Source organism: Vulpes vulpes, chromosome 10 (genome assembly GCF_048418805.1).
Source record: "Vulpes vulpes isolate BD-2025 chromosome 10, VulVul3, whole genome shotgun sequence".
In the NCBI taxonomy this organism is placed as follows: domain Eukaryota; kingdom Metazoa; phylum Chordata; class Mammalia; order Carnivora; family Canidae; genus Vulpes; species Vulpes vulpes.
Window position 1 is genome coordinate 5,131,782 of NC_132789.1, and position 21,721 is coordinate 5,153,502.

A 21,721-nucleotide genomic window follows, 5' to 3' on the forward strand; every position below is an offset into this window, starting at 1 on the left:
GTGATGCTCTAAATGCCTCCCAAGTGTTGACTGGGTCCTCACAGCAGCCCTGTGGCCATGTGAGATGAGTCCTATCATTGTCCCTATGACAAGGACGGTTGCCAGAGCTGCCCAAGGCCATGTGGCTTGCGGGAGGAGGGGGAGCAGGGTCTCGTGCTTGAACGCGATTGTCTTTCTTGCTTTGTGGCCCACATCCATGGTTCTCGTGTCTTGTTCGCCATAGATGTTGCCCCAGATCAGTTTGGACAGCTACTCGGTGTTGCCAGCAGGCGAAGGCGATGAGGATAGGGAGGCAGAGATGGATGAGGAAGAAGAGGCGGCTCTGGGCTCCGACCTTGACCTAGACTTGGGGGACGACGGAACAGATGGAGGTGTGGCCTGGGCAGGGACCCCTGTCATGCTCCTTCAGTCATTCATTCGACAGGTGTCTGTTGAGTGCCTGCTATGTGCCAGCCCCTGTTGTTAGGCCCAGACTTCCTTGTCCCGAGCCTCAAGGGAGCCAGGCTTCCTGGCCACTTTGTGCCTGCTGTTTGCTGAGCAACTGCCTGGCAGAGTAGACCCTCAGATATTTGGTAGTGTTAATTGTAATGGGAGCACTCAGCTTTGCTGGGTAAATGCACGCCTCACACTGGCTGGGAGGGTTGCCCAGTTCCAGGGCCCCCTGTTCAGAGATGGTCCAGGGCCACATGGGTCACCACAGAGGCATCCAGCAGGCAGTAGGGCTCGCAGCCAGACCTCTGAGAAGGAGATTGCATAGGAGATTGTATAGCGTGGCAGGCATTTCCCACCTGGGTCAGGATAGTGGGGCGGGAAGAGCCTTCAGGAGCCTCTCAGACTCTGACCCAGATGGTGCTCACCCAGTGTACTGGTCCCAAGGGCAGAGGCCCCTGGCAGCAGGCAGGATAGGTTAGGGGCTGCTGGACAGCCTGAGCGGGGCTCCCGCCGTGGTTGTTTGGGAATGCCAGCAGGCTTCTGCTTTCCCTGCAGGTGAGAAGCCGGATGCCTCGCTCCCCCTCCATGTGCTCCCGCTCTACTCTTTGCTGGCCCCAGAGAAGCAAGCACAGGTACCAGGATGGAGTCTGGGGTGGGTGCTTGGTGGATGTTTGGCTGGGCGGGGGCCACCTTGCCTCGTGGGGGCACCTCCTAAGAGCAGCAGGATAAAGGTAGGGCAAGTCCGGGGTTGTCCTTGTCATCAGCAGTTTGATCAGCACCCCCAGTTTTGAGAGGGTGTTGGGATCTCTGGAGATGAACACTTCCTTGCATTTATGTAGGTTGTTGTGGCCCAAGGCAAGGGGAGGGCTTGTCACCTTTGCCCTTTCTGGCCCCCCCACCCCCCAGGCTAACTGACTTCTCTAGGATCATGAGAAAATTCCTGGCTTTGCCCCCACCCCCCACCCCTATGCCATGTCTGTCCCACAAATTCCTGATTCTGGTGCTTCTTAGCTACTTTCCCTCCCCAACAATTCCAGGTCTTCCAACCTCCCCCAGAGGGTACACGGCTGTGTGTTGTAGCCACCAATGTGGCCGAGACGTCCCTCACCATCCCGGGCATCAAATACGTGGTGGACTGTGGGAAGGTCAAGAAGCGGCACTATGATCGCGTCACTGGCGTCTCCTCCTTCCGAGTCACCTGGGTGTCACAGGCCTCAGCTGATCAGCGGGCGGGCCGAGCAGGCCGGACAGAGCCAGGCCACTGCTACAGGTGGAGTTCCTTGGGCCTCTCCAGTGACGTTGGGGTCACTGTGCAGCTTCCCAGCAAGGAGTAAGGAAAGGGGGTCCCCTCCTCTGTCTGCAGGGAGTGCTGTCGGCTGGAGACGGTCCTTGGGGTACTCTGCAGGGCTTCGTTGGCTCTCAGACACTCCTGTTCTTTATTCTGACCCCAAAGTAGATACTTACTTCAGCTTTGTTTCCATTTTATTTTGTGACAGCTTCATGGAGGTGAAATTAATCTACAAAAAATGTCACCATTTTGAAGCCTGCAGTTCTGTGGTCTTCAGTGTCCTCAGAACAGCATTGCCACAGCCTGTTGCCAACATTCTCGTCACCCCAAAAGAGACCCATATCCCTGCTTCCCGTCCCCACTCTTGGACATGTGTCTCCACCTCCCAGGTCTGTCCCTGGGGAGGGGCCGCTGGGTCACATGGCCACTGTTTACTGCAGTGACTCTGCTGTGTGGCACTCTGAGCCACAGGAGGTTCCAATTTCCTGCCTTCTTCACGATACCTGTTAACTTTTCCTTTTTTTTTTTTTTTTTTCTTTAACTGGAAGTGTGCTGTGGCGGCTCGCTGGGCTTCTGGTTTGCATTTCCCTGATGGCTAATGACCCTGAGCATTTTCTCCTGTGTTTGTTGGTCACTCATCTGTGTTCTTTGGAGAAATGCTTTTTCAGATCTCTTGCTTATTTTTTAACAGGGTTATTTCTTTTTTATTGTTGAGTTGAAAGAGTTCTTTCCTAATCTGGATATTAGATCCATATCAGAGGTGCCATTGGCAAATAATTTCTCCCAATCTGTATCCTTATACTCATTTTTGATACGTTTATTGCTGGTTTTGTTGATAATTGTTTTAAATTACGAAAAAAGGAGAGTGAGAAATTGTGCAAAGAAAACTAGTGAGAAGTGACAATGGTAGCAGTTTGCTGGCGATGGAGTGCCAGGTGCTGCTCTCCATCCCCCACATGGCATCTGAGACCTCTGCCCTGCCCTGAGGGGGCAACTGCTTAGCCCAGTCCTTGAGAAAGGGAAACAAGGCAGGAGGAGGGTCCGTGGCTGAGTGGACATCCAGTGCCAGGTAGCTTGGCTGAGTTCCTCTTTTATTTGTTTATAAAATAATTCTGTTATCCTTGGTGCCTCTCTGGGCCCAGGCTCTATTCATCTGCGGTTTTCAGTGACTTTGAGCAGTTTCCTCCTCCTGAAATCACCAGGCGACCAGTCGAAGACTTGATCCTTCAAATGAAAGCACTCAACATTGAAAAGGTCAGCGGTGGCCCCAGCCCTGCCTATACCCCACTGAGCCTCCATCACCCTGGCCCCAGCCCTGCCCGCACCCCCTGAGCTCCCATTGCTCTGTGTCCCATTCTGTTGCGGCAGCTACAGCCCCATGTGGGCTGGCTTCCAAATTCAGGGAGCCCAGGGCTGCACCTTGCTGTGCTGGCCCTGGGCCCTGGGCCCTCCCACTTCCCAGGGCTATACCCCTTGAACAGCCAGAGGGCCTGCCCACTGCACAGAGGGCTGCCGTTTTCCTGGGGCTCACAGAATGTTCTTTTGCCACAGTCATCTGCCTGGCACAAGAGTGTCCTCACTTTGCCCCTGTCCAGGGGTCATCTGCTTTCTACTGCTCCATGGGGAGGGGGGGTACCAGCAGAGAGAGTCCCTGGGCCCATCACTTGTCATTCCCATTCCTTCCTCCCCGACCCTAAAGTCTCTGTGGCTTTGTCTATTTTCGACATTCTTAGAAATGGAATTATTCTATAAATGCCTTCAAGGGTCACATCCCTCGTGGCATGTCTCAGTACTTCCTTCGTTTTTCTGGCCAAGTAATGCTCCAACTTGGGGGTGGGCCACATTCTGTCTGGCCATTCTTCTGTCGGTAGCCACCTGTGTTGTCTCCACCTCCGGCCGTTAGGGGCAGAGCCACTGTGAACGTGGGTGTATACACACTTACCAGACACTTTTTGTGAGTCAGTCACTCAGGTGCCACCATTCCTGAGCCCAGTCCCTCTGTCTCCTCACCGTGTTGTTGTGCAGGCACATTTCCTCCTGTTTGCTCCATGCTGACTCCCTGGGAGTGGGGGGCCTTCCTGTTACATGCACGCTCAGCAGAGGCAGAGCCCTCATCTTGGGCTTTCTTGATCTCTGTTGGCCAGGAACAGCCCCCGGCACACATTAGGTGCTCAGTACACGCTTTTGAGTGTGTGGATTATGTGCATAAATGAAGGAATGGGACTTTTGGGGTTCCCCTGGCTTACAGACCAGGAAAGTGCCCGGGGCTCCTTTCTGAGTGTCCAATGTTGTAAGTGGTCTTAGGACAGGTGCAGGAGCGCCGTCCTCCCACCAGGCCTGGCCTGGCTGACCCTTAGGGGTCCCCATACTTGCTTCTCTGCATTCATGGCTGCCTCCTGCCACGTCTCCCCCTGCCCAGGTCATCAACTTTCCTTTTCCAACCCCTCCGTCTGTGGAGGCCCTCATCGCCGCTGAGGAGCTGTTGATTGCGCTGGGTGCCCTGCAGGCGCCCCAGAAAACAGAAAGGTGGGTAGGGCGGGGGGCGGGGTAGCAGACAGCCCAGTTCGCAGCCCGTGCTCTGCCCTCCCACTCCTGAGCTGACCTGAGCACCAGGGCCGCGTAGTCGTGACGCCCCCACCACACACCTCTTCCTCCAGCGTGAAGCAGCTGCAGAGGTCCTGGCTGGGCTGCCCCATCACTGCACTGGGCAGGACCATGGCCACGTTCCCTGTGGCGCCCCGCTACGCCAAGATGCTGGCACTGAGCAGGCAACACGGCTGCCTGCCCTACGCCATCACCATTGTGGCTGCCATGACAGTCCGGGAGCTGTTCGAGGAGCTGGACAGGTGGGCACTGGGGGGCTCGGCGCAGGCCACAAGGGCCCCCTGTGCTGAGCGATGACTGGGAGCCCGACCTCCGGGGTGGGGTCGCTGGCGTGTTGAGTGACTTCGTGCACGTGCTGGTCCTCCCCGAGCCCGGCAGCGTTCTGATCCCTGAAGAGCTCTGTCTTCACTTCTGGAGCAGTCCTGATTGTACACTGGCTAAGAACCCAGGTTCTGGGCCACACTGCCTGGGTTTAGATCCTCCTCCCGCCACTTCCAAACTGTGGCTTCAGGGAGGCGACTTTATCTCCTGTTCCTTCTCTTTCACGTCTGGAAAATGAGGGTGAGATATTAATTAATAATAACTGAGTTGTCAGGGTGAAAGTCGTTAACACGAGCAAAGGGCTCCAAATCATGCCTGACGCATACAGTAACCTAGGTGTCCGCTCTTTGAGGTTTGGGGAACCATGATAGTAATGAGATCATTCAGGCCACACTCGGTGGATGTAAAGGTTCCTTGTTGTCACTTTTAACTATAGATGTGTAAGATGTTACTTGTTTATTGGATTCTTTGTATCAGTCTTTATCTGTGGAAAGGCGGTCAGTGGTCGGGTTAGGAGGCACGCACTGTTTTAATCTCATAGGCTGTTGGTGGTAAATTATGGGTCTAAGACCTTAATCGTGTTAGTCAGTGGCTCCCCCAGGCATTTTCTCTGCCTCTAAGCCTCTGAGCTTGCCCTGATTAACTAATGTGTTCCCTGCCCCCACGACCCGGAGGGCGGCCAGGCAGCAGCTCAGGGTTTGTGTGTGTGTGTTTGCAGACCTGCCGCCAGTGATGAGGAGCTGGCCCGGCTAAAGGACAAGCGGGCCCGGGTGGCCCAGATGAAGAGGATCTGGGCAGGGCAAGGTGCCTCTCTCAAACTCGGAGACATCATGGTGCTGCTGGGTGTGTGTCAGGTGTGGCATGGAGGGGTGGCGGTCAGGCAGGCTGGGGCAGGGCGGCAAGTGAGTGCACCCCTCATCCACAGGTGCCGTGGGAGCCTGTGAGTACTCTGGCCGCTCACCCCAGTTCTGTGAGGCCAACGGGCTTCGGTACAAGGCCATGATGGAGATCCGGCGCCTGCGGGGCCAGCTGACCACTGCAGGTACCATCCAGCCCCCACCCCCCGATGCCAGCCTCTGGGGGCTCCCCAGGCCCTCTCAGGCAACACCCGGCGGAGAACTTGACCATTTCAGTGATTCAGGTTGATTTGAGCAATGTTAACCACATTCCATTAATCCCTGTTACCCATGGATTCCATTTGCAAATTCACCTACTCACTGAGAATTACTTGTAACCCAAAACCAGTACTGAGTGCCTCTTGGCCATACCCACCAACAGAGCAGGTAACATGCCCCCTGTCTCTCATCAGGCTATTCCTCGGTCTCATCTTTTTCCTTGGTAATGTCCCTCTTCATCACCCTCTGTCCCCAGGATCGGCCTGGACCTGCTTTTTGCCACATCTGCTTCCCCGCAGCCCTCCATAGTCTCATCCTGGGGTTCCCCTCTCCCTTGCACCTCGGCCAAGTGGAGGGCCCCTTTTGGGAGTAAGGGAGCAGCTGATAGTTCAGTCCCCTACTTTCTGCCCCTGAGCTGGGCTGCTGGAGACCAGGCCTGGGTGGGGAGGGGGTGGGCAGGGGCTCTGGCAGGCACTGGAGGCTACTTTCTTACTATCTCTTAGTTTTTTTTCTCTTTATGTTAAACATATGTTTTGCTGAAGGTTTGTAGAAAAGACAGAGGAGGTTTAGGGAGCAAACTTCAGAACAGAAACCATCCGCCCCCTGCCAGCCCTGCTTCCTTCCAGATTCTGATCCTCCTCTTCCCTGCCACACCCCCCTCCAAGCTGCAGGACCCAGAGCCCCCTTCTCCTTTCTTGTCCTCCAAGGAATCTGCACAGCTTCAGGCCCTCGTCCTCATCCCATGCAGAGTGGGGAGGGCTGGCCTGAGCTCACACCTGGCTCCGTGGCACAGGTGACTCCCGCCAGCCGCGTAGATGGCGTCGCTCTGCTGTCCACACTGGGGGATGACCCACTCATCGGGTCCCTTCCAAGCATGCAAGGTCCTGTACTGGGGCCAGCGAGGAGGTCTTGTGTGGGCCCAGCAGGCTCTTCCCTAGCAGCTCGCCCTGCTGCCCACTAAGGAACTGGGGCTTTGTTCTAAGGAAGAGAAGGACGAAGGTTTGGGGCATGCAGCTAGCTGTGGTGCAGAGGGTTCTGGTGGCCTTGGTGGAGAAGAGGCAGAGTAAGCCCAGAGCTCCACGTTCAGTGGTGCGAGCCCTTCCAGAAGGTCAGGGCAGGGTCAGCCCCAGGCCTCACTGTTCCTATCACTGCTGTTGTCACACTTGGCTCTCCCCACAGTCAATACCGTGTGCCCTGAGGCTGGGCTCTTCATGGACCCCAAGATGCAGCCGCCTTCCGAGAGCCAGGTGACCTACCTGCGGCAGATTGTGGCGGCCGGCCTGGGTGACCACCTGGCCCGCAGGGTCCAGAGTGAGGACCTGTTGGACGACAAGTGGAAGAATGCCTACAAGGTTGGCCCCAGGGATGTGCGGGTGTGTGGGCAGGTGGCCGTACCAGCCTCCCCACCACCCTGCCCTCCCCAGCTGTCTCAGGGCCTGCCCGCCTAGGCACTCCACATCACTGGCGAGGGGCTGCCGGGAGCCACATCCTCCTCACCCACGGGAAAGGCCACACCAGGGAGCAGGGTGGGGTGTGTGATGGGTTCACATATTCCTTTGTGAATATTCCTTAGCTTTGCCCCCAACTTTATTTTTGTAACTACATTGAGCGAGAAATCGGATACCGTAAATTGACCTTTTTAAGGTATCCAATCAGTGGTTTTCCGTCTCTATGGAGCCATGTGACCATCCCCACAGTAGGCTTCAGAGCATCTTCATTCTCCCCTAAAAGACATCCATGCCCCTTAGTGGCTCCCCATTTTCTGCTCATCTCCCCACCTGTGAATCCACACAGACATATGTGGATTTGTCTGCTTGAGACATTTCACAATAGTGGTTTGTGCTTCTCTCACGTGCCATCCCGTTGTTCTGCTTCATCCACTTGGCAGCCTGGCTCTGCAGAGCAGTGGGTGGTACTGCTCAGACAGGGCCGCCCCATGTGTATCCATGTGCATGCATGCACACACGCATACACATGCATGCACACATATGCACACATGCATACACGGCCACGCCGTCAGAGACCAAATGCTCTCCTGCCCTCCAGCTGAGTGCCTAATCGAATTCCTGTGGGGGAGTCTCACCTGGTGTCTGTGCATCTCCTGGACTCATACTTGCCCTTCTTCTCTCTGCAGACCCCTCTCCTTGATGACCCTGTCTTCATCCACCCCGGTTCTGTCCTTTTCAAAGAGCTCCCAGAGTTTGTGGTCTACCAGGAGATCATGGAGACCACCAAGATGTATATGAAAGGTAGCCAGGCTGGCCCCCTGCCTGACCCACTGCCTGACCCACTGCAGCTATGTCACTGGGACCCTGCGGGGGAAGAACCTTGGGCCTCTTCCCTGCCACAATGCCCACTGTGACCCCTGGCCTTCTCTTCCTGGCCCCCAGGCGTTTCGGCTGTGGAGGTCCAGTGGATCCCAGTCCTGCTGCCTTCCTACTGCCAGTTCGACAAGCCCCTGGAGGAGCCACCCCCTGTCTACTGCCCAGAGAAGGGGCGGGTGCTGTGTCACCGGGCCAGTGTGTTCTGTGAGTCAGGGTGACTTCCTGCCGGCCTTGGGTTCCACACCATGTGCCCTGGAAATGCATGTCATAGGTGATGTCACCTCAGGTCTTCTGCCTCTTTGGTGGGTGGGACCTGGGGCTCAGGAACAGGACTGGGGATCTGGGGAACCCCCCCCACCCCAGCCCCTTGCTCATGGACTCTGCCCCTCCAGATCGTGTTGGCTGGCCGCTCCCTGCAGTCCAGGTGGATTTTCCAGAGGGTATTGACTGTTATAAGCACTTTGCCCGGTTTCTGCTGGAAGGGCAGGTAGGCAGCCCAGGAGCTCCCTCACCCCCTTGCCCGGTACCATGGGCAGAAAGTGAGCCAGAATCCCTCACCCCGTCCCGTGGTCTCTCCTCAGGTTTTCCAGAAGCTGGCCTCCTACCGGGGCTGTTTACTGTCCAGCCCTAGCACGATGCTGAAGACGTGGGCCAGGTATAGGCTTCCTCGGGAGCATCAGGGTAGCGGGTGGGGGTGAAGGGAGCCAATGCAGTGTTAGTGCCTTGGGGCGGCTGTAGCAAAGTATCACCAACCAAACAGCTTAAAACAACAGAAGTGTGTTTCTCACAGCCCCAGAGGCCAGAAGTTGGAAGTTAAGGTATCAGCAGGGCTGTGCTCCCTCTAAATGTTCTGGGGGAGGGCCCTTCCTGCCTCTCCTGTTCCTGGTGCATCCAAGCATTCCGTGGCTTGTGGTCACATTCCTCTGATGTCTGCCTTTTTGTTCATGTTCTTGTGTCTCTCTGTGTTTTCTCCTCTTATAAGGACTCCCAGTCATTGGATTTAGGGCTCACCCAATCCAATATGAACTTCTCTTAAGTAATCATATCGGCAAAGACCTTCTTTCCAAATAAGGTCACTATCGGAGGTTTTAGGGAGACCCTGGTCAGCCCATTATGAGCTCCAGGTGTCAGCTGGAGGCATCCTGCACACCTGAGCCCTGGGGGCTGCCTGCCGGCTGAGCATAGACTCACCCCCATCCCAACAACCTTCTGCTTATCTTTGCCCCTCTCTTTTGCTTTCTTTCTGCCCGTAACCCAGCTCCAAGAAGACAACGTCCCCTTCCTAAGGCTGGCATCCTAGACGGGGCAGGGGGCTTGACACATAGGGAGCCGGCAGGCATGCACATGTACCAGCATTCCCTGGGAGTCGGTGGGTGTGTGGGGCCAGGTGCCCCCTGCCAGTCAGGTCCTTGACCCAGCAGACAGTCTTGAGCCCCTGCTCTGTGCCAGGCATGTTCTCATGCTAGGATACAGACACAACCCTGTCCCTGTGGAACATGACAGCAAAGAGAACATAACTAGTACAGATGGCATGTGGGAACTGGGCTACAAAGGGACAGAGCAGGATGGTGGAGATGAGGCATCTGGTGGAGTAGGATTGGTCAAAGGAGTCTGAGCAGATGGGGAGGAGGGAAGGTTGTAAGCAGAAATGTGGAGGAAGGTTCTAGGTAGGATGAGCAGCATGTACAGAAGCAGTCTGGGTGGGAGCACTCAGTGATGATGAGGAAAGCCAGGGTTGGGATCCCTGGGTGGCGCAGCGGTTTGGCGCTTGCCTTTGGCCCAGGGCGCGATCCTGGAGACCCGGGATCGAATCCCACATCGGGCTCCCGGTGCATGGAGCCTGCTTCTCCCTCTGCCTGTGTCTCTGCCTCTCTGCCTCTCTCTCTCTCTCTCTCTCTCTCTCTCTCTCTCTCTGTGACTATCATAAGTAAATTAAAAAAAAAAAAATAAATAAAAGAAAGAAAGCCAGGGTGGGATCAGATTCAAGTGTGAAAGGAGATGGGGTTGGAGGGGTGATAGAGTCTAGATCCTTCTCCTTGGCCAACACCCACAGCATGACAGAGGGAGACCCTTCACTGTCCTAGGTAAGGCTGGCCTGGCAGTGGTACCCACCCCATACCACAGCTTCTGGGCACAGTGATGCCCTACAACCTGCATCCCCACCTATAGGCTGCAGCCCAGGACAGAGAGTCTTCTGAAAGCCCTTGTGGCTGAGCAAGCCAACTGCCGAGAGGCCTTACTGGCTGCTTGGACAAGGAATCCCAAATGTGAGTTTGACCAGGGCAGATGACCTGTGGCCAAGGGGCTGCACATGGACAAGATGGGACCCACCTGGGCAACCCAGGGTAGGTGGGAGGATCTGCCCTGCAGCAGGCAGCAGGGTACAGAGCCACTCTGACTGCCCACCCTCCTGCCCCCTGCAGACCTGCTTGCTGAGTATTGCCAGTGGCTCCCAGAGGCCATGCATGCCAACGTTGAGAAAGCCTGGCCCCCCAACCTCTGACCACTGACCTGAGGCCTGGCTGCGAGGCCAGGGACTGGTCTGGGGACCAAGGGGGCTGGTGGTGGCCAGTTTTCAGCATGGTCACCGTGGTGTGTGGACTGCTCCTGGGAGGCAGGTCAAGCCTCTGGAAACCCTCATTCATCTTGGATACAAGACGTCTGGACATTTTATAACTATTTATTATTCGGTGGAGAATGGTTTTATCTCACATGCCACTCTGGGGACTACATTAGTCCCTGAGAGCAGCAGGGCTGGGGGGCACAGCCGTGATGAGCAGGAGGGTGACCTCATTCCTTCCTATGTGTCCCCTTCCCAGCAAGGGTGGTGCTCCCTTTCCAAGCAGGTCGCTGTAATAAATCTGAGCTGTGAGAACAACTGTGTGCGAGTCTAGCAGATCTCTGATTGTGGGGGTGGTCTTGGGGACATCAAGTGCCCACATGCACTAGTCTGGGTGGGTGCTCACCCAGGTGTTCCAGCATGTGTGTAGCGGTTGATTCCCTCTCCTTAACCCAGGCATTTATCCTACATCAATTTGTGCTAATATTATAGTGTAAACACATAAATTCCGTAACATGAATGCATAAATAAAACAACAGATATACATGTTGAATATTCCAAAATTACTCACTTTCTCCACAACCCCAGTGGACCCCCAAACCAGAAAGTTTCCCCCTACTTTCCCCACATTCAAGCCATCTGCAAGGTCTGTGGGTCCTACCCCCAGAATTTGTCCAGAGCCTCCTCATGCTCCCCAGCTCCATTGCCGCACGCACCCCAGATCTCAGATACCCACCCTCTGCCCAGCAAACCTCCAGCAGCTTCTGTTTGGCCATGGTGGTGATACCCTGGCTAGTCTCCCAGCTTCCACCTGCTGGCCTATGGTGTATTCTTCACATGGCAGCCAGAGGGAGCCTTTCAGCACCTAAGTCTGATCCTGTCCTTCCACATCAAGCCTTCTGGAATCTTTGATGATAAAATTCAAGCCCCTCGGACCCTCATTCACCAAATTCCATGCACAGGGCTTGGTTTCTGTCCCTTCAACGCAGCGCCCCACCCCCAAGACTCAGGCCTTCGCACCTGCCACAGTCGCTGCTTCTGCAGATAGGTCTCCCTGGTAGCTTGTTCACAGCAGTGCCCACACCCTCCCCCTTCATTCTCCATCCCATCAGTGTTACTGCATTGGCAAAACTTACCCTAATCGCTGAACACTAGTCTCTAAAACTCAAACTTCGCTTATCCAGGAATACTGGAATACTTAATTAGCACTGTACCTGGGCACACAGTAGGTGTTCAATGCATGCAAGAGTCACTGAATACATGACCAGTTACAAAACCCTCTTAGAAATCACTGCCTTATTCCAGTTAAATGGGCAGAGGACCTGAATAGACACTTTTCCAAAAGACACCCAGGTGGCCAACAGACACATGAAAAGATGCCTGACCTCACTCCTCATTGAGGAAACAAACCAAAACCACACTGAGATGTCACCTCACACTTGTCAGCATGGCTAAAATTAACACAAGAAACAACAGGTATGAGGGGTGCCTGGGGGGCTCAGTTGGTTAAGCATTTGCCTTCGGCTCAGATCATGATCCACATCAGGCTCCCTGCTTGGCGGGGTTCTCCCTGCTTGTACTCTCTCTGTCTCCATCAGATATGGGGGAAAAAAAAAACAATGGGTGTTGGCAAGGATGCCAAGAAAAGGGACTTCTCATACACTACTGGTGGGAATCTGATGCAAACTGATGCAGTCACTCTGGAAAACCATATGGAGTTTCCTCAAAGAGTTAAAAATAGAACTACCCCTACATCCAGCAATTGCACTAGGATACAGGCACCCCAGTGTTTATAGCAGCATTATCAATAGGCAAACTAGGGAGAGGGCCCAGATGTCTACAGACTGAAGAATGGATGTGGGGTAAGAATGGATGTGGGTGTGGGTGTGTGTGTGTGTGTGTGTGTGTGTATCTATAGATCTAGATATATAATGGAATACTACTCAACCATCAAAGAGAATGAAATCTTGCCATTTGCAATGATGTGGGTGGAGCTAAAGACTCTATTGTGCTAAATGAAATAAGTCAGAGAAAGACAAATACCATATGACCTCCCTCATGTAGAATATAAGAAAGAAAACAGGATCATATATGAAGGAAAGGGAGAGAGAAAGGGAATGAAATCCTAAGAGACTCTTAAGGATAGAGAAGAAACTGAGGGTTGATGGAGGTGGGGGATGGGCTAGATGGGGGGTGGGCATGAGCACCGGGCGTTGCATGTAAGTGATGCATCACTAAATTCTACTCCTGAAACCAATATTGCACTGCATGTTAAAAAATCACTTCCTGATGGCTCAAATAATGTGGATTCCTGGACCCACCTCTGACTGCTCCATGGAAATCTCCAAGGGAGAGAGGATTTCCACATCTGGGACCAGGTCAGGGAGCTTTCCTAGCGCTGCCCTGTCCATGGAAGCGTATTTCTCAGACCCACTAATCGGGGGCACCTGGGACCCATTGCCTGCGCTACCCTCCTTCAATGCGACTAATTTGAAGCAAAAAAATAAACAAGTGGGAAAAAGAAAAGTGGAGATGCCGGGGATTGAACCCGGGGCCTCATACATGCAAAGCATGCGCTCTACCACTGAGCTACATCCCCTAGTTGTGGGCTGTGCTTTCTAGAAATCAGGATATCCGAATCCACATCTCCATCCTTTTTGCACATTTTTTTCCTTGTTCAGCGTCTCACCGATTCTGGGAGACGTCCCGGAAGGCCTCTTCTGAGGGGGCAGCACACTGGCCGGCGATGCCGAAGCTTCTCCTTTAGAAATCTGGGCAGAATCGGCAGGCATCCTATCTATGTGAATTAACCCGGAGGAAGGGCAAGAGGGCTCATCCTCGTTAGTATAGTGGTGAGTATCCCCGCCTGTCATGCGGGAGACCGGGGTTCGATTCCCCGACGGGGAGGCTGGGACATTCGTTTTAACAGTAAAACAGGTTTTCGTGGCAGGCTGGGTGCTCGTGCTCGGTGTATTCCCTCTTATGCAGAAAACACGTGTATATTGTATGTTATTAACCTCTCATTCTGAGGCATCACATCATAGCTAACAGTTAAGAGGCTCTTGCCATGCACGGGCTGTACGGGTGAGCACAACACACGCGTGCACTCCTGTGATGCACACCCTGTGGTCGCTTTAGGCTGGTGTGAAGTGCAAGCAGAGAGCAGCTCCCCAACTTGGCCTGGGATCACGGTCTACTCCGGACACTGGCTATTGGCATAGGTGGGAAGACTCTTGCCTTCCATTCTGTTCCTGTTTGCACTGTTTGAATTTGATTTTTCTCCTTCCTTCCCTACCTCCCTCCCTTTCCTTCCTTCCTTTTACTTTTTTCCTTCCTTTCTTCTTCATTTGATTTTTACCAAAATGATACACTTAAGTGGTTTCTAAAGAATGGATTTTGAGGAACTACGGAGGTAGTGGTTGCACAGTATTGTGAATATACTGAATGCCACCAAATTGTTTACTTTGAAACGGTTAATTTTATGTTATGTGAATCTCACCTCAATTTTTTTTATTTATTTTTTATTTTTTTTATATCACCTCAATTTTTTAAAAGATTACTTAAAAAAAAAAAACAAGACTTGTTTGGGGAGGAGAGGAATGGAACAGGTGGATGGGGGTGTAAAAGGCTTCAACCCATTCGGAAAAGTGCATGGAAAGCTGCGTATTCCATCTCACCTGATAAGCCAATGCATGAAATTTTGCCTTTGAAGAGACAATGCAAAAGGAAAGCCTACATGCAAACAACCTTGGTTTATTTTGCTTCATAGCATTGTTACTATATCAAATATCTGGTTACCGTATTTGTGACCGGGCCAGAGGGTCACTAGGTGCTTAGCAGACACTCATTAAATGGCTTCACATCATAAAGGACCTCCCCACTCCACGTCCTCTCCCAGACACCAGTACCCTTCCTTTTCCCAAAAGGAAGGGAAGCAGACAACCCCAAACCTAGAGGCCAACATGTTGATCTCTTGAAGAGATGCCTTGAAGCTCAGCAGGTGCCACAGGTATGGTGGCTACGCCTGGATTCTGGATCTGAGTCACCCACTAACCCAAGGAAAGTCACAATCCCGCCAGTGTGTCCTCCACCCAGCTTGGCTGGTCGGCATCCCTGTCCCTGTCACTCCCTTCCTTACTAGGCTGCTTGGGGAGTCGCACGTAAGGGGTTACTTTGTTCCTATCACAAAAAAAGGAGGTTGAGAAAGTGGAGTTCTGAGCCAGGTAGTCTTCGTTCATCCATTCATCTGTTCATCAATTCATTGGACATTTATTAAGCCCCTACAAGGTGCCAGGCACTGTTCTGGACCTTGAAGGATGCAGAATGGACCCTCAGGGGCTCTGTCATTTTAGCTGGGGGCAGAGAGAACGGACAAGGGCAAACATACCCAAGCTCAGAGTGAGCAGTAAGGGGCTGGGTGGGGAGGGGGGCGTGATTGCGGAGGGTGGTTGGGAAGCGGTGACCTTGAAGGACAGGAAGGGTCGGTGCGGAGTCCCCGCTGGCCCCGCGCGGCGCCGCGCATCCCCGGGCTGACACCGGGCGGGCAGGACGACCAGGAGGAGCGCGGCGCGGCGCAGCCCTAGCGGCGGCCGAAATAGCTCAGTTGGGAGAGCGTTAGACTGAAGATCTAAAGGTCCCTGGTTCGATCCCGGGTTTCGGCAGCCTTCCTCTCGTTTTTTTCCCCCCCCCTACATGAAAGGGGGGAGTTAAAAACTTTTTCTTCTTAAATAAAAAAATAAAACCTACATGAATGGGCGAAATGAATTCTTCCCAAACAATAAACGGGTTTCTGTTTGCTTTTATTTTTTTTCTTCTTTTTTTTTCCTTTTTTTTTATTTTTGTATTTTTTTCTTTCTTTTTTTTTTTTTTTTTTTTTTTCTGTTTGCTTTTAAAAGTTCCGAGCAGGATGCCCGGCAGCCGGAGCGGGAGGAATCTTCCTGACCATCGGGACCTCCAGCCAGGCTGTGTGCTGCCCGGACTCCGTCTCCTACTTCGGACGAGGCATGTGTGTCGATGTCTGCTCCTTAATGTGGGCTTCCTGCTAATTCATTTCTTTTTTTTTTTTTTTTTTCCTGCTAATTCATTTCTGCTCCCGGATCTCTCCTTACTAAATCAAGGCGGGCACGGGGGACAGCCTCTCTACAGGGGAGTTAAATCGACTGGGACTTCTGTTCTTCGGTTTTGAAGGGAAAAGAGTAAAATATTCAGCCTCGTGTTGTGTGTTGAGACGCAGCGGAACTTGAATGTGCCTTAAAAAGAGCACCTGAAGAGGTGCCACCAGGGCCAGTCCTCGTTAGTATAGTGGTGAGTATCCCCGCCTGTCACGCGGGAGACCGGGGTTCGATTCCCCGACGGGGAGGCTGCCTGGTTCTTTTGCTTTTACTTATCATTCTGATCACGTTTCCCGCCCCCAATTTCTCTTCCACTTTTGCAGAAACTCCTTACTCTGGGAGAACCAACCCCACCGGCTGGCGGGCTTCTGTCCCGCGGTCGTGCATCGCGAGGGCCTGGCTGCAGTCACTGACCATCCAGCTCCCTAGCGTCACCTGGTTACAGGACAGAAGACCCAAGTCCTTGCACTGCAGCCATATTTCCCATCTCCTGCAAGCCCACCGCGCTGCTGTGGGTGCTGTGGGTGCTGAGCCGGCACCATGGTGTCCCCTCCACCCCCACCCCAACAAGACTGCCAACTCGCAAGGCCAGGAAATGCTCCTGCTGCTGCAAATAATTCCATCCTCTCATATCTTGCTCCAGCTCAGGCTGGCCCTTAAAAAAAGTTTATGGATTTGAGAAGGGAGGTAGGAGAATGCTACACAGAGAGGTCTTCTCATCTTAACTCCCTGGCAGACTCCTTCCTGAGTAGCTATCAGCCTTCCCAGGCTCCTGCTCTTTCATTTTTGTCTTTTTTTTTTTTTTCCACGTTCATTCTGAAAATATTTACTCAGTACCTATTAGGTGCCAGGTACTATTCTAGGCATGGGGCTGTAGCAGGAACCCAAATGGTCCCTGTCCCTGCCCTATTGAGCTTTATGACACAGACCATAAAGAAATGCTAAACAAAAAAAACCAAACAGGCTTCCAGAGTAATAAATATTGTGAAAACAAAACAAAACCCATGGGTGGGCCCCATCAGTGAGGTGGCCAGGAAAGTCCTACTTAAGATCTGGACAATGAGAAGGAGCCACTCAAGAGACTATCTGTGGAGCACCCCTGCAGCCAGAGGGAAGGGCAAGTGCAAAGGCCCTGAGGTGCAAAGGAGGGAGCATGCCTGCAGAACAGCAAGGAGGCAGGTGTGCCCACAGGAGGGGGAGAGAAAGAAGGGATGAGGTCAGAGAAATGGATCAGAAGGCCTTAAAGGCTAGACTAAGAAGTTTTTTGGGTTTTTTTTTTTTTTTTTTAGACTAAGAAGTTTGGATTGGACTTTAGGGTTTATGCAGGGAAGAAACATAATTGGGTTTGTTTTGAGCGGAGTAATCTGGCAAGGGAGAAAACAGGGAAATATTCTGAGCCAAACACAATCCCTCAGCTCATACCCAAACTGCGTCCAAAATGCCATCCATGATGCCATCACTCTGTGCTGGGCCAAGGTCTCTCCCCGCTAGAGTTCTCATAAGAACAGTGGCATTCACCATCCTGAGAAACCACGCTCTGGCCAGACCTTGTACTGGGTGCTGTTCTAAACAATCCGTGCACAGCTGTTCAGTGGCTGCACCCACCCCACCCTAGGGGGAATAGGTGCAACTAACATCTCCATTTTATGGACGAGGCCCAGAGAGATGAGGATATGAAATCACAGCTGTGGGTCTGGTGTTTGGGGCTCCAGCTCAGTTAGGCCTTCACCTGTGGAGGGTTTCAGGCATCAGGGGGCTATAAGGGAGCTGACTGGGGATCAAGGTTGAAGGACAATTTAGGGTGTGTTCTCCCCATCAGAGTAGGCGACTGCTGCCAGGAAATCTCCAGCACTGGTGGTGGAAAGAGGTGAAGTCCCAGTTTCTGCCCTCTTTGTGCCTTCAGCAGTTCTTTCACCCCTGAGTGGCTCCCTGAGGACTTGGAAGACACGACACATCCTTTCCCCTCGGAGCGCTTCATAAGCACTCTGCACAGTTGTGGTAAGTGACAGTTGGAAATGGTTCTTTACACAGGACTCTGCAAAGTGATTCCTTGCTCAAAGCCATGATGCTGGGACTGGATCTATTTCCTTTTATTTTGCTTATTTTTACATTCAGAAGAGTTCTTTGGGAGGGAGGAAGATCTGCAAACCTCAAAGTTACTGAAAGTTGGAACCATTTTTTTTTTATTAATTTGTATATTCCAGTATAGTTAACATATAGTGTTACATATTAGTGTCAGGTGTACAATATAGTGATTCAACACTTCCATATGTCACCCGGTGCTCATCATGACAGGTGCACTCCTCAGCCCCCTCACCTATTTCCCCCTGGAATGGTTTTAAAGGACAGGGAACCAGACATTTCCAGGTGGAGGTGCAATCAGGACAACATCTTTATTTATTGGAAAGAAACTCATTTTCCTTCTCTTCTGTGATGAGAAACCTTTAAATATAGGTCAATTTCCCTTTGTTCCTTAGTTCTGATCTCAGCAAGAATTTCAGCTGCAAGGCTAGATAGAACGGGGCTATTTGGGAAGATTTATTTTGGTTTGCTTATGGTAAACTCCAACACACATTTAATTATACAAAATTTTAATTTAGAAAAACAAGAAAAAAAATCTTAAGAATAAAGTGTAGCAGAGAATTTTAGGAAGCAGAGCAAAAAGGGGGGGGGATGTAGCTCAGTGGTAGAGCGCATGCTTTGCATGTATGAGGCCCCGGGTTCGATCCCCGGCATCTCCATTGTGTTTTTCTTCTGATTTTTATTTTCTGTTCATGTTCTTCATCATTTAAGCGCTGTATACGTGGTTAGTACTCCAGTCACTACTTGGAGGTGGGATTTTTTGCAATAAGCATGACCCTCCCCTTTTGAAATCCCTAACACTCCAGATGTACTTTTGTTTGAAAAGGCTAAAGGGAGCTGTTAGCAGAATAATCAGTGTAAAGGCAAACATCACCTGATGACTAAAACCACAGCAGTAGTGAGAAGGCTCAACTGGGGAGCTCATGGTCCATTTCCTGGCACTGCAACTGCAATAAAAAGACTAGTAATTGATTCCTTGCCATCAGAGGGCAAGTGGAAGGTCTGACTGTGCTGTCAATAATCAACCAGTTACGGAGTGACCCAAAAGGAAACCAGCATCCCCGGCAGGCAGGGTTTGGCTTCCTGCTTCATCAGCAACAGGTCACAAACAAACGAACGAATCAACAACCGAAGGAATGGTTTTGATGCACACATTGTTCATGTTTATAGTTATGCATGATTTGTATTTTATCATTAAAGATCAAAGATGTATTTTATTGAAAGCAAGGATCCTATGCATTGCCTGCAGTAATAATGAATTCCTCACCCATCAAATCCCGTCTCTCATGTGTGTGACTTGACCTCCTATTTTAAATCATGAACACATCTCATCTTAGATCCGGGGGGATGTGACTGTCTACAAAGCGTTTACTTTTGAGATGAAACTGAAATCTGTAAGATGACTCACCGGCGGGGTGGAGTGGCCTTTAGGTAACAGTGCCAGTTGGTAATGAGCTGCTGGGAAGGTTATTTCTCTCCAAATGTCAACAGGGTTTAAGGGAACAAGATGCTGAGGTAATTTCTAAAGTAATCAGGCCTAACACAAAACTAATCTTTTTAAATCTTTTAAAAAAAATGTTTATTCATGTGAAACACAGGAAAAGAGAGGCAGAGACACAGGCAGAGGGAGACTCAATCCCAGGACCCCAGGATCACAACCCAAGCCAAAGGCAGATGCCCAGCCGCTGAGCCACCCAGGCATCCCTTAAAAAGAAATTTTTTATTTACAAAAGAGAGAGGATCACAAGCAGACTCCATGCTGATTGTAGAGCCCGCTGTGGGGCTTGCTCCCACTACCCTGAGATCAGGCCCTGAGCTGAAATCCAGTTGCAAGTCCAACGGCTGAGCCATCCATGTGCCCTAGGGAGCTTTTAAACCCCTGGGGTCAGGAGTTCAGGTGTGCAAGATGAAAGAATTCTGGAGATGGATGGTGGTGATGGTTGCACAAGAGTATGCATGTTGAAGAGTACAGAATATGCCAGCCCCAAATATGCCACTTTGATATTATTTTGAGCTGAAAGCACTTGAAAAGTAGCAGATCAGGGGAGAGGCTGTCTGTGAACCACTCTTAGGTCCTAAATGCAGATCCCCTCCCCAGAGCTTCACCAACCAGGGAAGAAGACTGGCTCCCGTGACAGGACAGACTAGAAGTAAGACACTCAACTGTCACAAACTATACTACCATCTATTGTATTCCTAAAAACCCCTGAGAGGCCTATATTCCCCTCCTCTTCCCCTATTAAGATGATTATTTAAGCCTAAATTCTAAAACCACCTCTGCGTTATTCATTTTTTCCCAGGGTATCTCCAAGGTATACATGAAACATGCATGTTAATAAACTTCTAGGGGATTTTCTCTCTTGTTAATCTTTCATTTTTGAGGCCTCAGCTAAGAACTCAGAGGGTAAAGGGAAAATTATTTTTCCTCCCCTATGGCATACCTAACACAATGGAACTGTATGCTTAAAAATGGTTGAGATGAAAAAAAAAATGGTTGAGATGGTTAATTTTATGTGTGTATTTTGCCACAACTTAAAAAGGAATTAAAAACAAAGCAAATTCCCTGTGGGTTAACTTTTCAATCTTCCTCAAGTAGAGTAGAAGCAAGTTTGGAGACTGGAAGTGAAGTCTGATTTCCTGACTCCTGGGGGATTACATTGGTTATTTTTAAACTGGAGCAGTCTGTGCTCTGCCGCACAATGCAAATGCACACACATAAACAGGAAAAAGAGGACTCCCTTGGGCTTTTTTTCCCCCCTTAAACTGCAGACACGTTTGATTAGCTTTGATGGTTATATAACCAATGACAAAGCAAGACAAATGTTTCCCAATCAGCTCTTGATTTCACCCTTTTGCTTGGGGGGAAATGTTTGCTGATCCTTGTGCTCTTGGACTTTCTCATGATGTGGAGTTGAGGCCCATACATGGTTGTGACCTTCAGGGGAACCAAATCCTTTGGGACGGAAGCAAGGCAGGCAAACAAACAGGCAGCAGTCCTCCCCCCTACCTCCTACCCCCCCAGCAGCCCAACACCCAGGCCCTTTGTGAGCTCAGCCCATCACGTGCTCATGCTTCCCCACCAATCCTGCCGTGTTGCTGGGCCTCTGTCACTCTTCCGTTGGTGCCAGCTCTGAAGCAATCTCTTCTGGGCCGCTTGCAAAGGACGGATCTGTGGGTGGAAGGAGTTGAAAATGGATCTAGTGACTCACCCTGCATCTCGCACATTGTCGCACACTGCATTCTAGGTCAGGGGATTTTAGGTTTCAGGGACGTGACTTGATAGCCAATTCCTAGGTCCAAGTGGGACATTTAGGTTTTGGGAGGCCTTCTCAGTAAATAGTAAAGCAGTTGTCATGAGGAAAATGCAATTTCTTTGTAGGGCAGGGTTTCTCAACCTCCTTGGCATTACTGATGTTTGGGACTGGGTGACTGTGTCTTAGGGGATGTGCTGCAGCAGCCTTGACTCTGTTTCCAGATGCCAGCAGCACCTCCTCCCCCCAACTACCACCACGCCACCAAAAATGCTCTCTGGATATGGCCACATGTACACAGAGGGGCCAAGTCATTCCTTGTTGAGAATGACGGCTCTAGAGAAACACTGGCTGCTTGTCTCATTTTATCTTTCCCTTCGTGTCACCTCAGTGTCCTTGGACAAATGCTTACTTCTCTTTGCCTTAATACACTCCACTGTTGTGCTTATGCAAGGGTGTTTCGGGGCACCTTTTTTTTTTTTTTTTTTTTTTTCTGCCAGAGAGGATAGACACCAATGTTCTCAGGTCATAAAAATGTTCTTTCCTTGGAGATGACCCTGGACCCACTTCCCACCCTCTGAGCCTCTCTTCTTCCTCCTCCCTCCTCTCCTTCCCCCACTTCTGAAACCAGGC

General features: G+C 51.4%; 1 protein-coding gene and 5 non-coding genes across 7 annotated transcripts in view; 5 read left to right on the plus strand and 1 right to left on the minus strand.

Annotated features, from left to right (window-relative positions):
• The window catches only part of DHX37 (DEAH-box helicase 37), a 28,300-nt gene extending 17,338 nt beyond the window's left edge, over positions 1 to 10,962 (plus strand). For both annotated transcript variants that reach the window (XM_026017069.2, XM_072722671.1), the window contains 15 exons: positions 224 to 371; positions 988 to 1,064; positions 1,470 to 1,702; positions 2,863 to 2,974; positions 4,140 to 4,246; positions 4,378 to 4,566; positions 5,364 to 5,488; positions 5,571 to 5,687; positions 6,940 to 7,112; positions 7,895 to 8,009; positions 8,151 to 8,288; positions 8,477 to 8,571; positions 8,666 to 8,739; positions 10,254 to 10,351; positions 10,508 to 10,962. In XM_026017069.2, the coding sequence (XP_025872854.2) occupies positions 224 to 371; positions 988 to 1,064; positions 1,470 to 1,702; positions 2,863 to 2,974; positions 4,140 to 4,246; positions 4,378 to 4,566; positions 5,364 to 5,488; positions 5,571 to 5,687; positions 6,940 to 7,112; positions 7,895 to 8,009; positions 8,151 to 8,288; positions 8,477 to 8,571; positions 8,666 to 8,739; positions 10,254 to 10,351; positions 10,508 to 10,587 (1,881 nt within the window). In that variant the 3' untranslated portion in view covers positions 10,588 to 10,962. The remainder of the gene's footprint in view (positions 1 to 223; positions 372 to 987; positions 1,065 to 1,469; positions 1,703 to 2,862; positions 2,975 to 4,139; positions 4,247 to 4,377; positions 4,567 to 5,363; positions 5,489 to 5,570; positions 5,688 to 6,939; positions 7,113 to 7,894; positions 8,010 to 8,150; positions 8,289 to 8,476; positions 8,572 to 8,665; positions 8,740 to 10,253; positions 10,352 to 10,507) is intronic.
• A 2,209-nt stretch (positions 10,963 to 13,171) lies between these two features.
• On the minus strand, positions 13,172 to 13,243 carry TRNAA-UGC (transfer RNA alanine (anticodon UGC)). The gene has a single exon. It is a non-coding gene; the product is annotated as a tRNA-Ala (tRNA).
• A 236-nt stretch (positions 13,244 to 13,479) lies between these two features.
• Positions 13,480 to 13,551, plus strand: TRNAD-GUC (transfer RNA aspartic acid (anticodon GUC)). The gene has a single exon. It is a non-coding gene; the product is annotated as a tRNA-Asp (tRNA).
• Positions 13,552 to 15,232: 1,681 nt separating this feature from the next.
• TRNAF-GAA (transfer RNA phenylalanine (anticodon GAA)) lies at positions 15,233 to 15,305 on the plus strand. Its single transcript has one exon. It is a non-coding gene; the product is annotated as a tRNA-Phe (tRNA).
• A 626-nt stretch (positions 15,306 to 15,931) lies between these two features.
• Positions 15,932 to 16,003, plus strand: TRNAD-GUC (transfer RNA aspartic acid (anticodon GUC)). The gene has a single exon. It is a non-coding gene; the product is annotated as a tRNA-Asp (tRNA).
• A 2,421-nt stretch (positions 16,004 to 18,424) lies between these two features.
• TRNAA-UGC (transfer RNA alanine (anticodon UGC)) lies at positions 18,425 to 18,496 on the plus strand. The gene has a single exon. It is a non-coding gene; the product is annotated as a tRNA-Ala (tRNA).
• Positions 18,497 to 21,721: the final 3,225 nt, after the last annotated feature.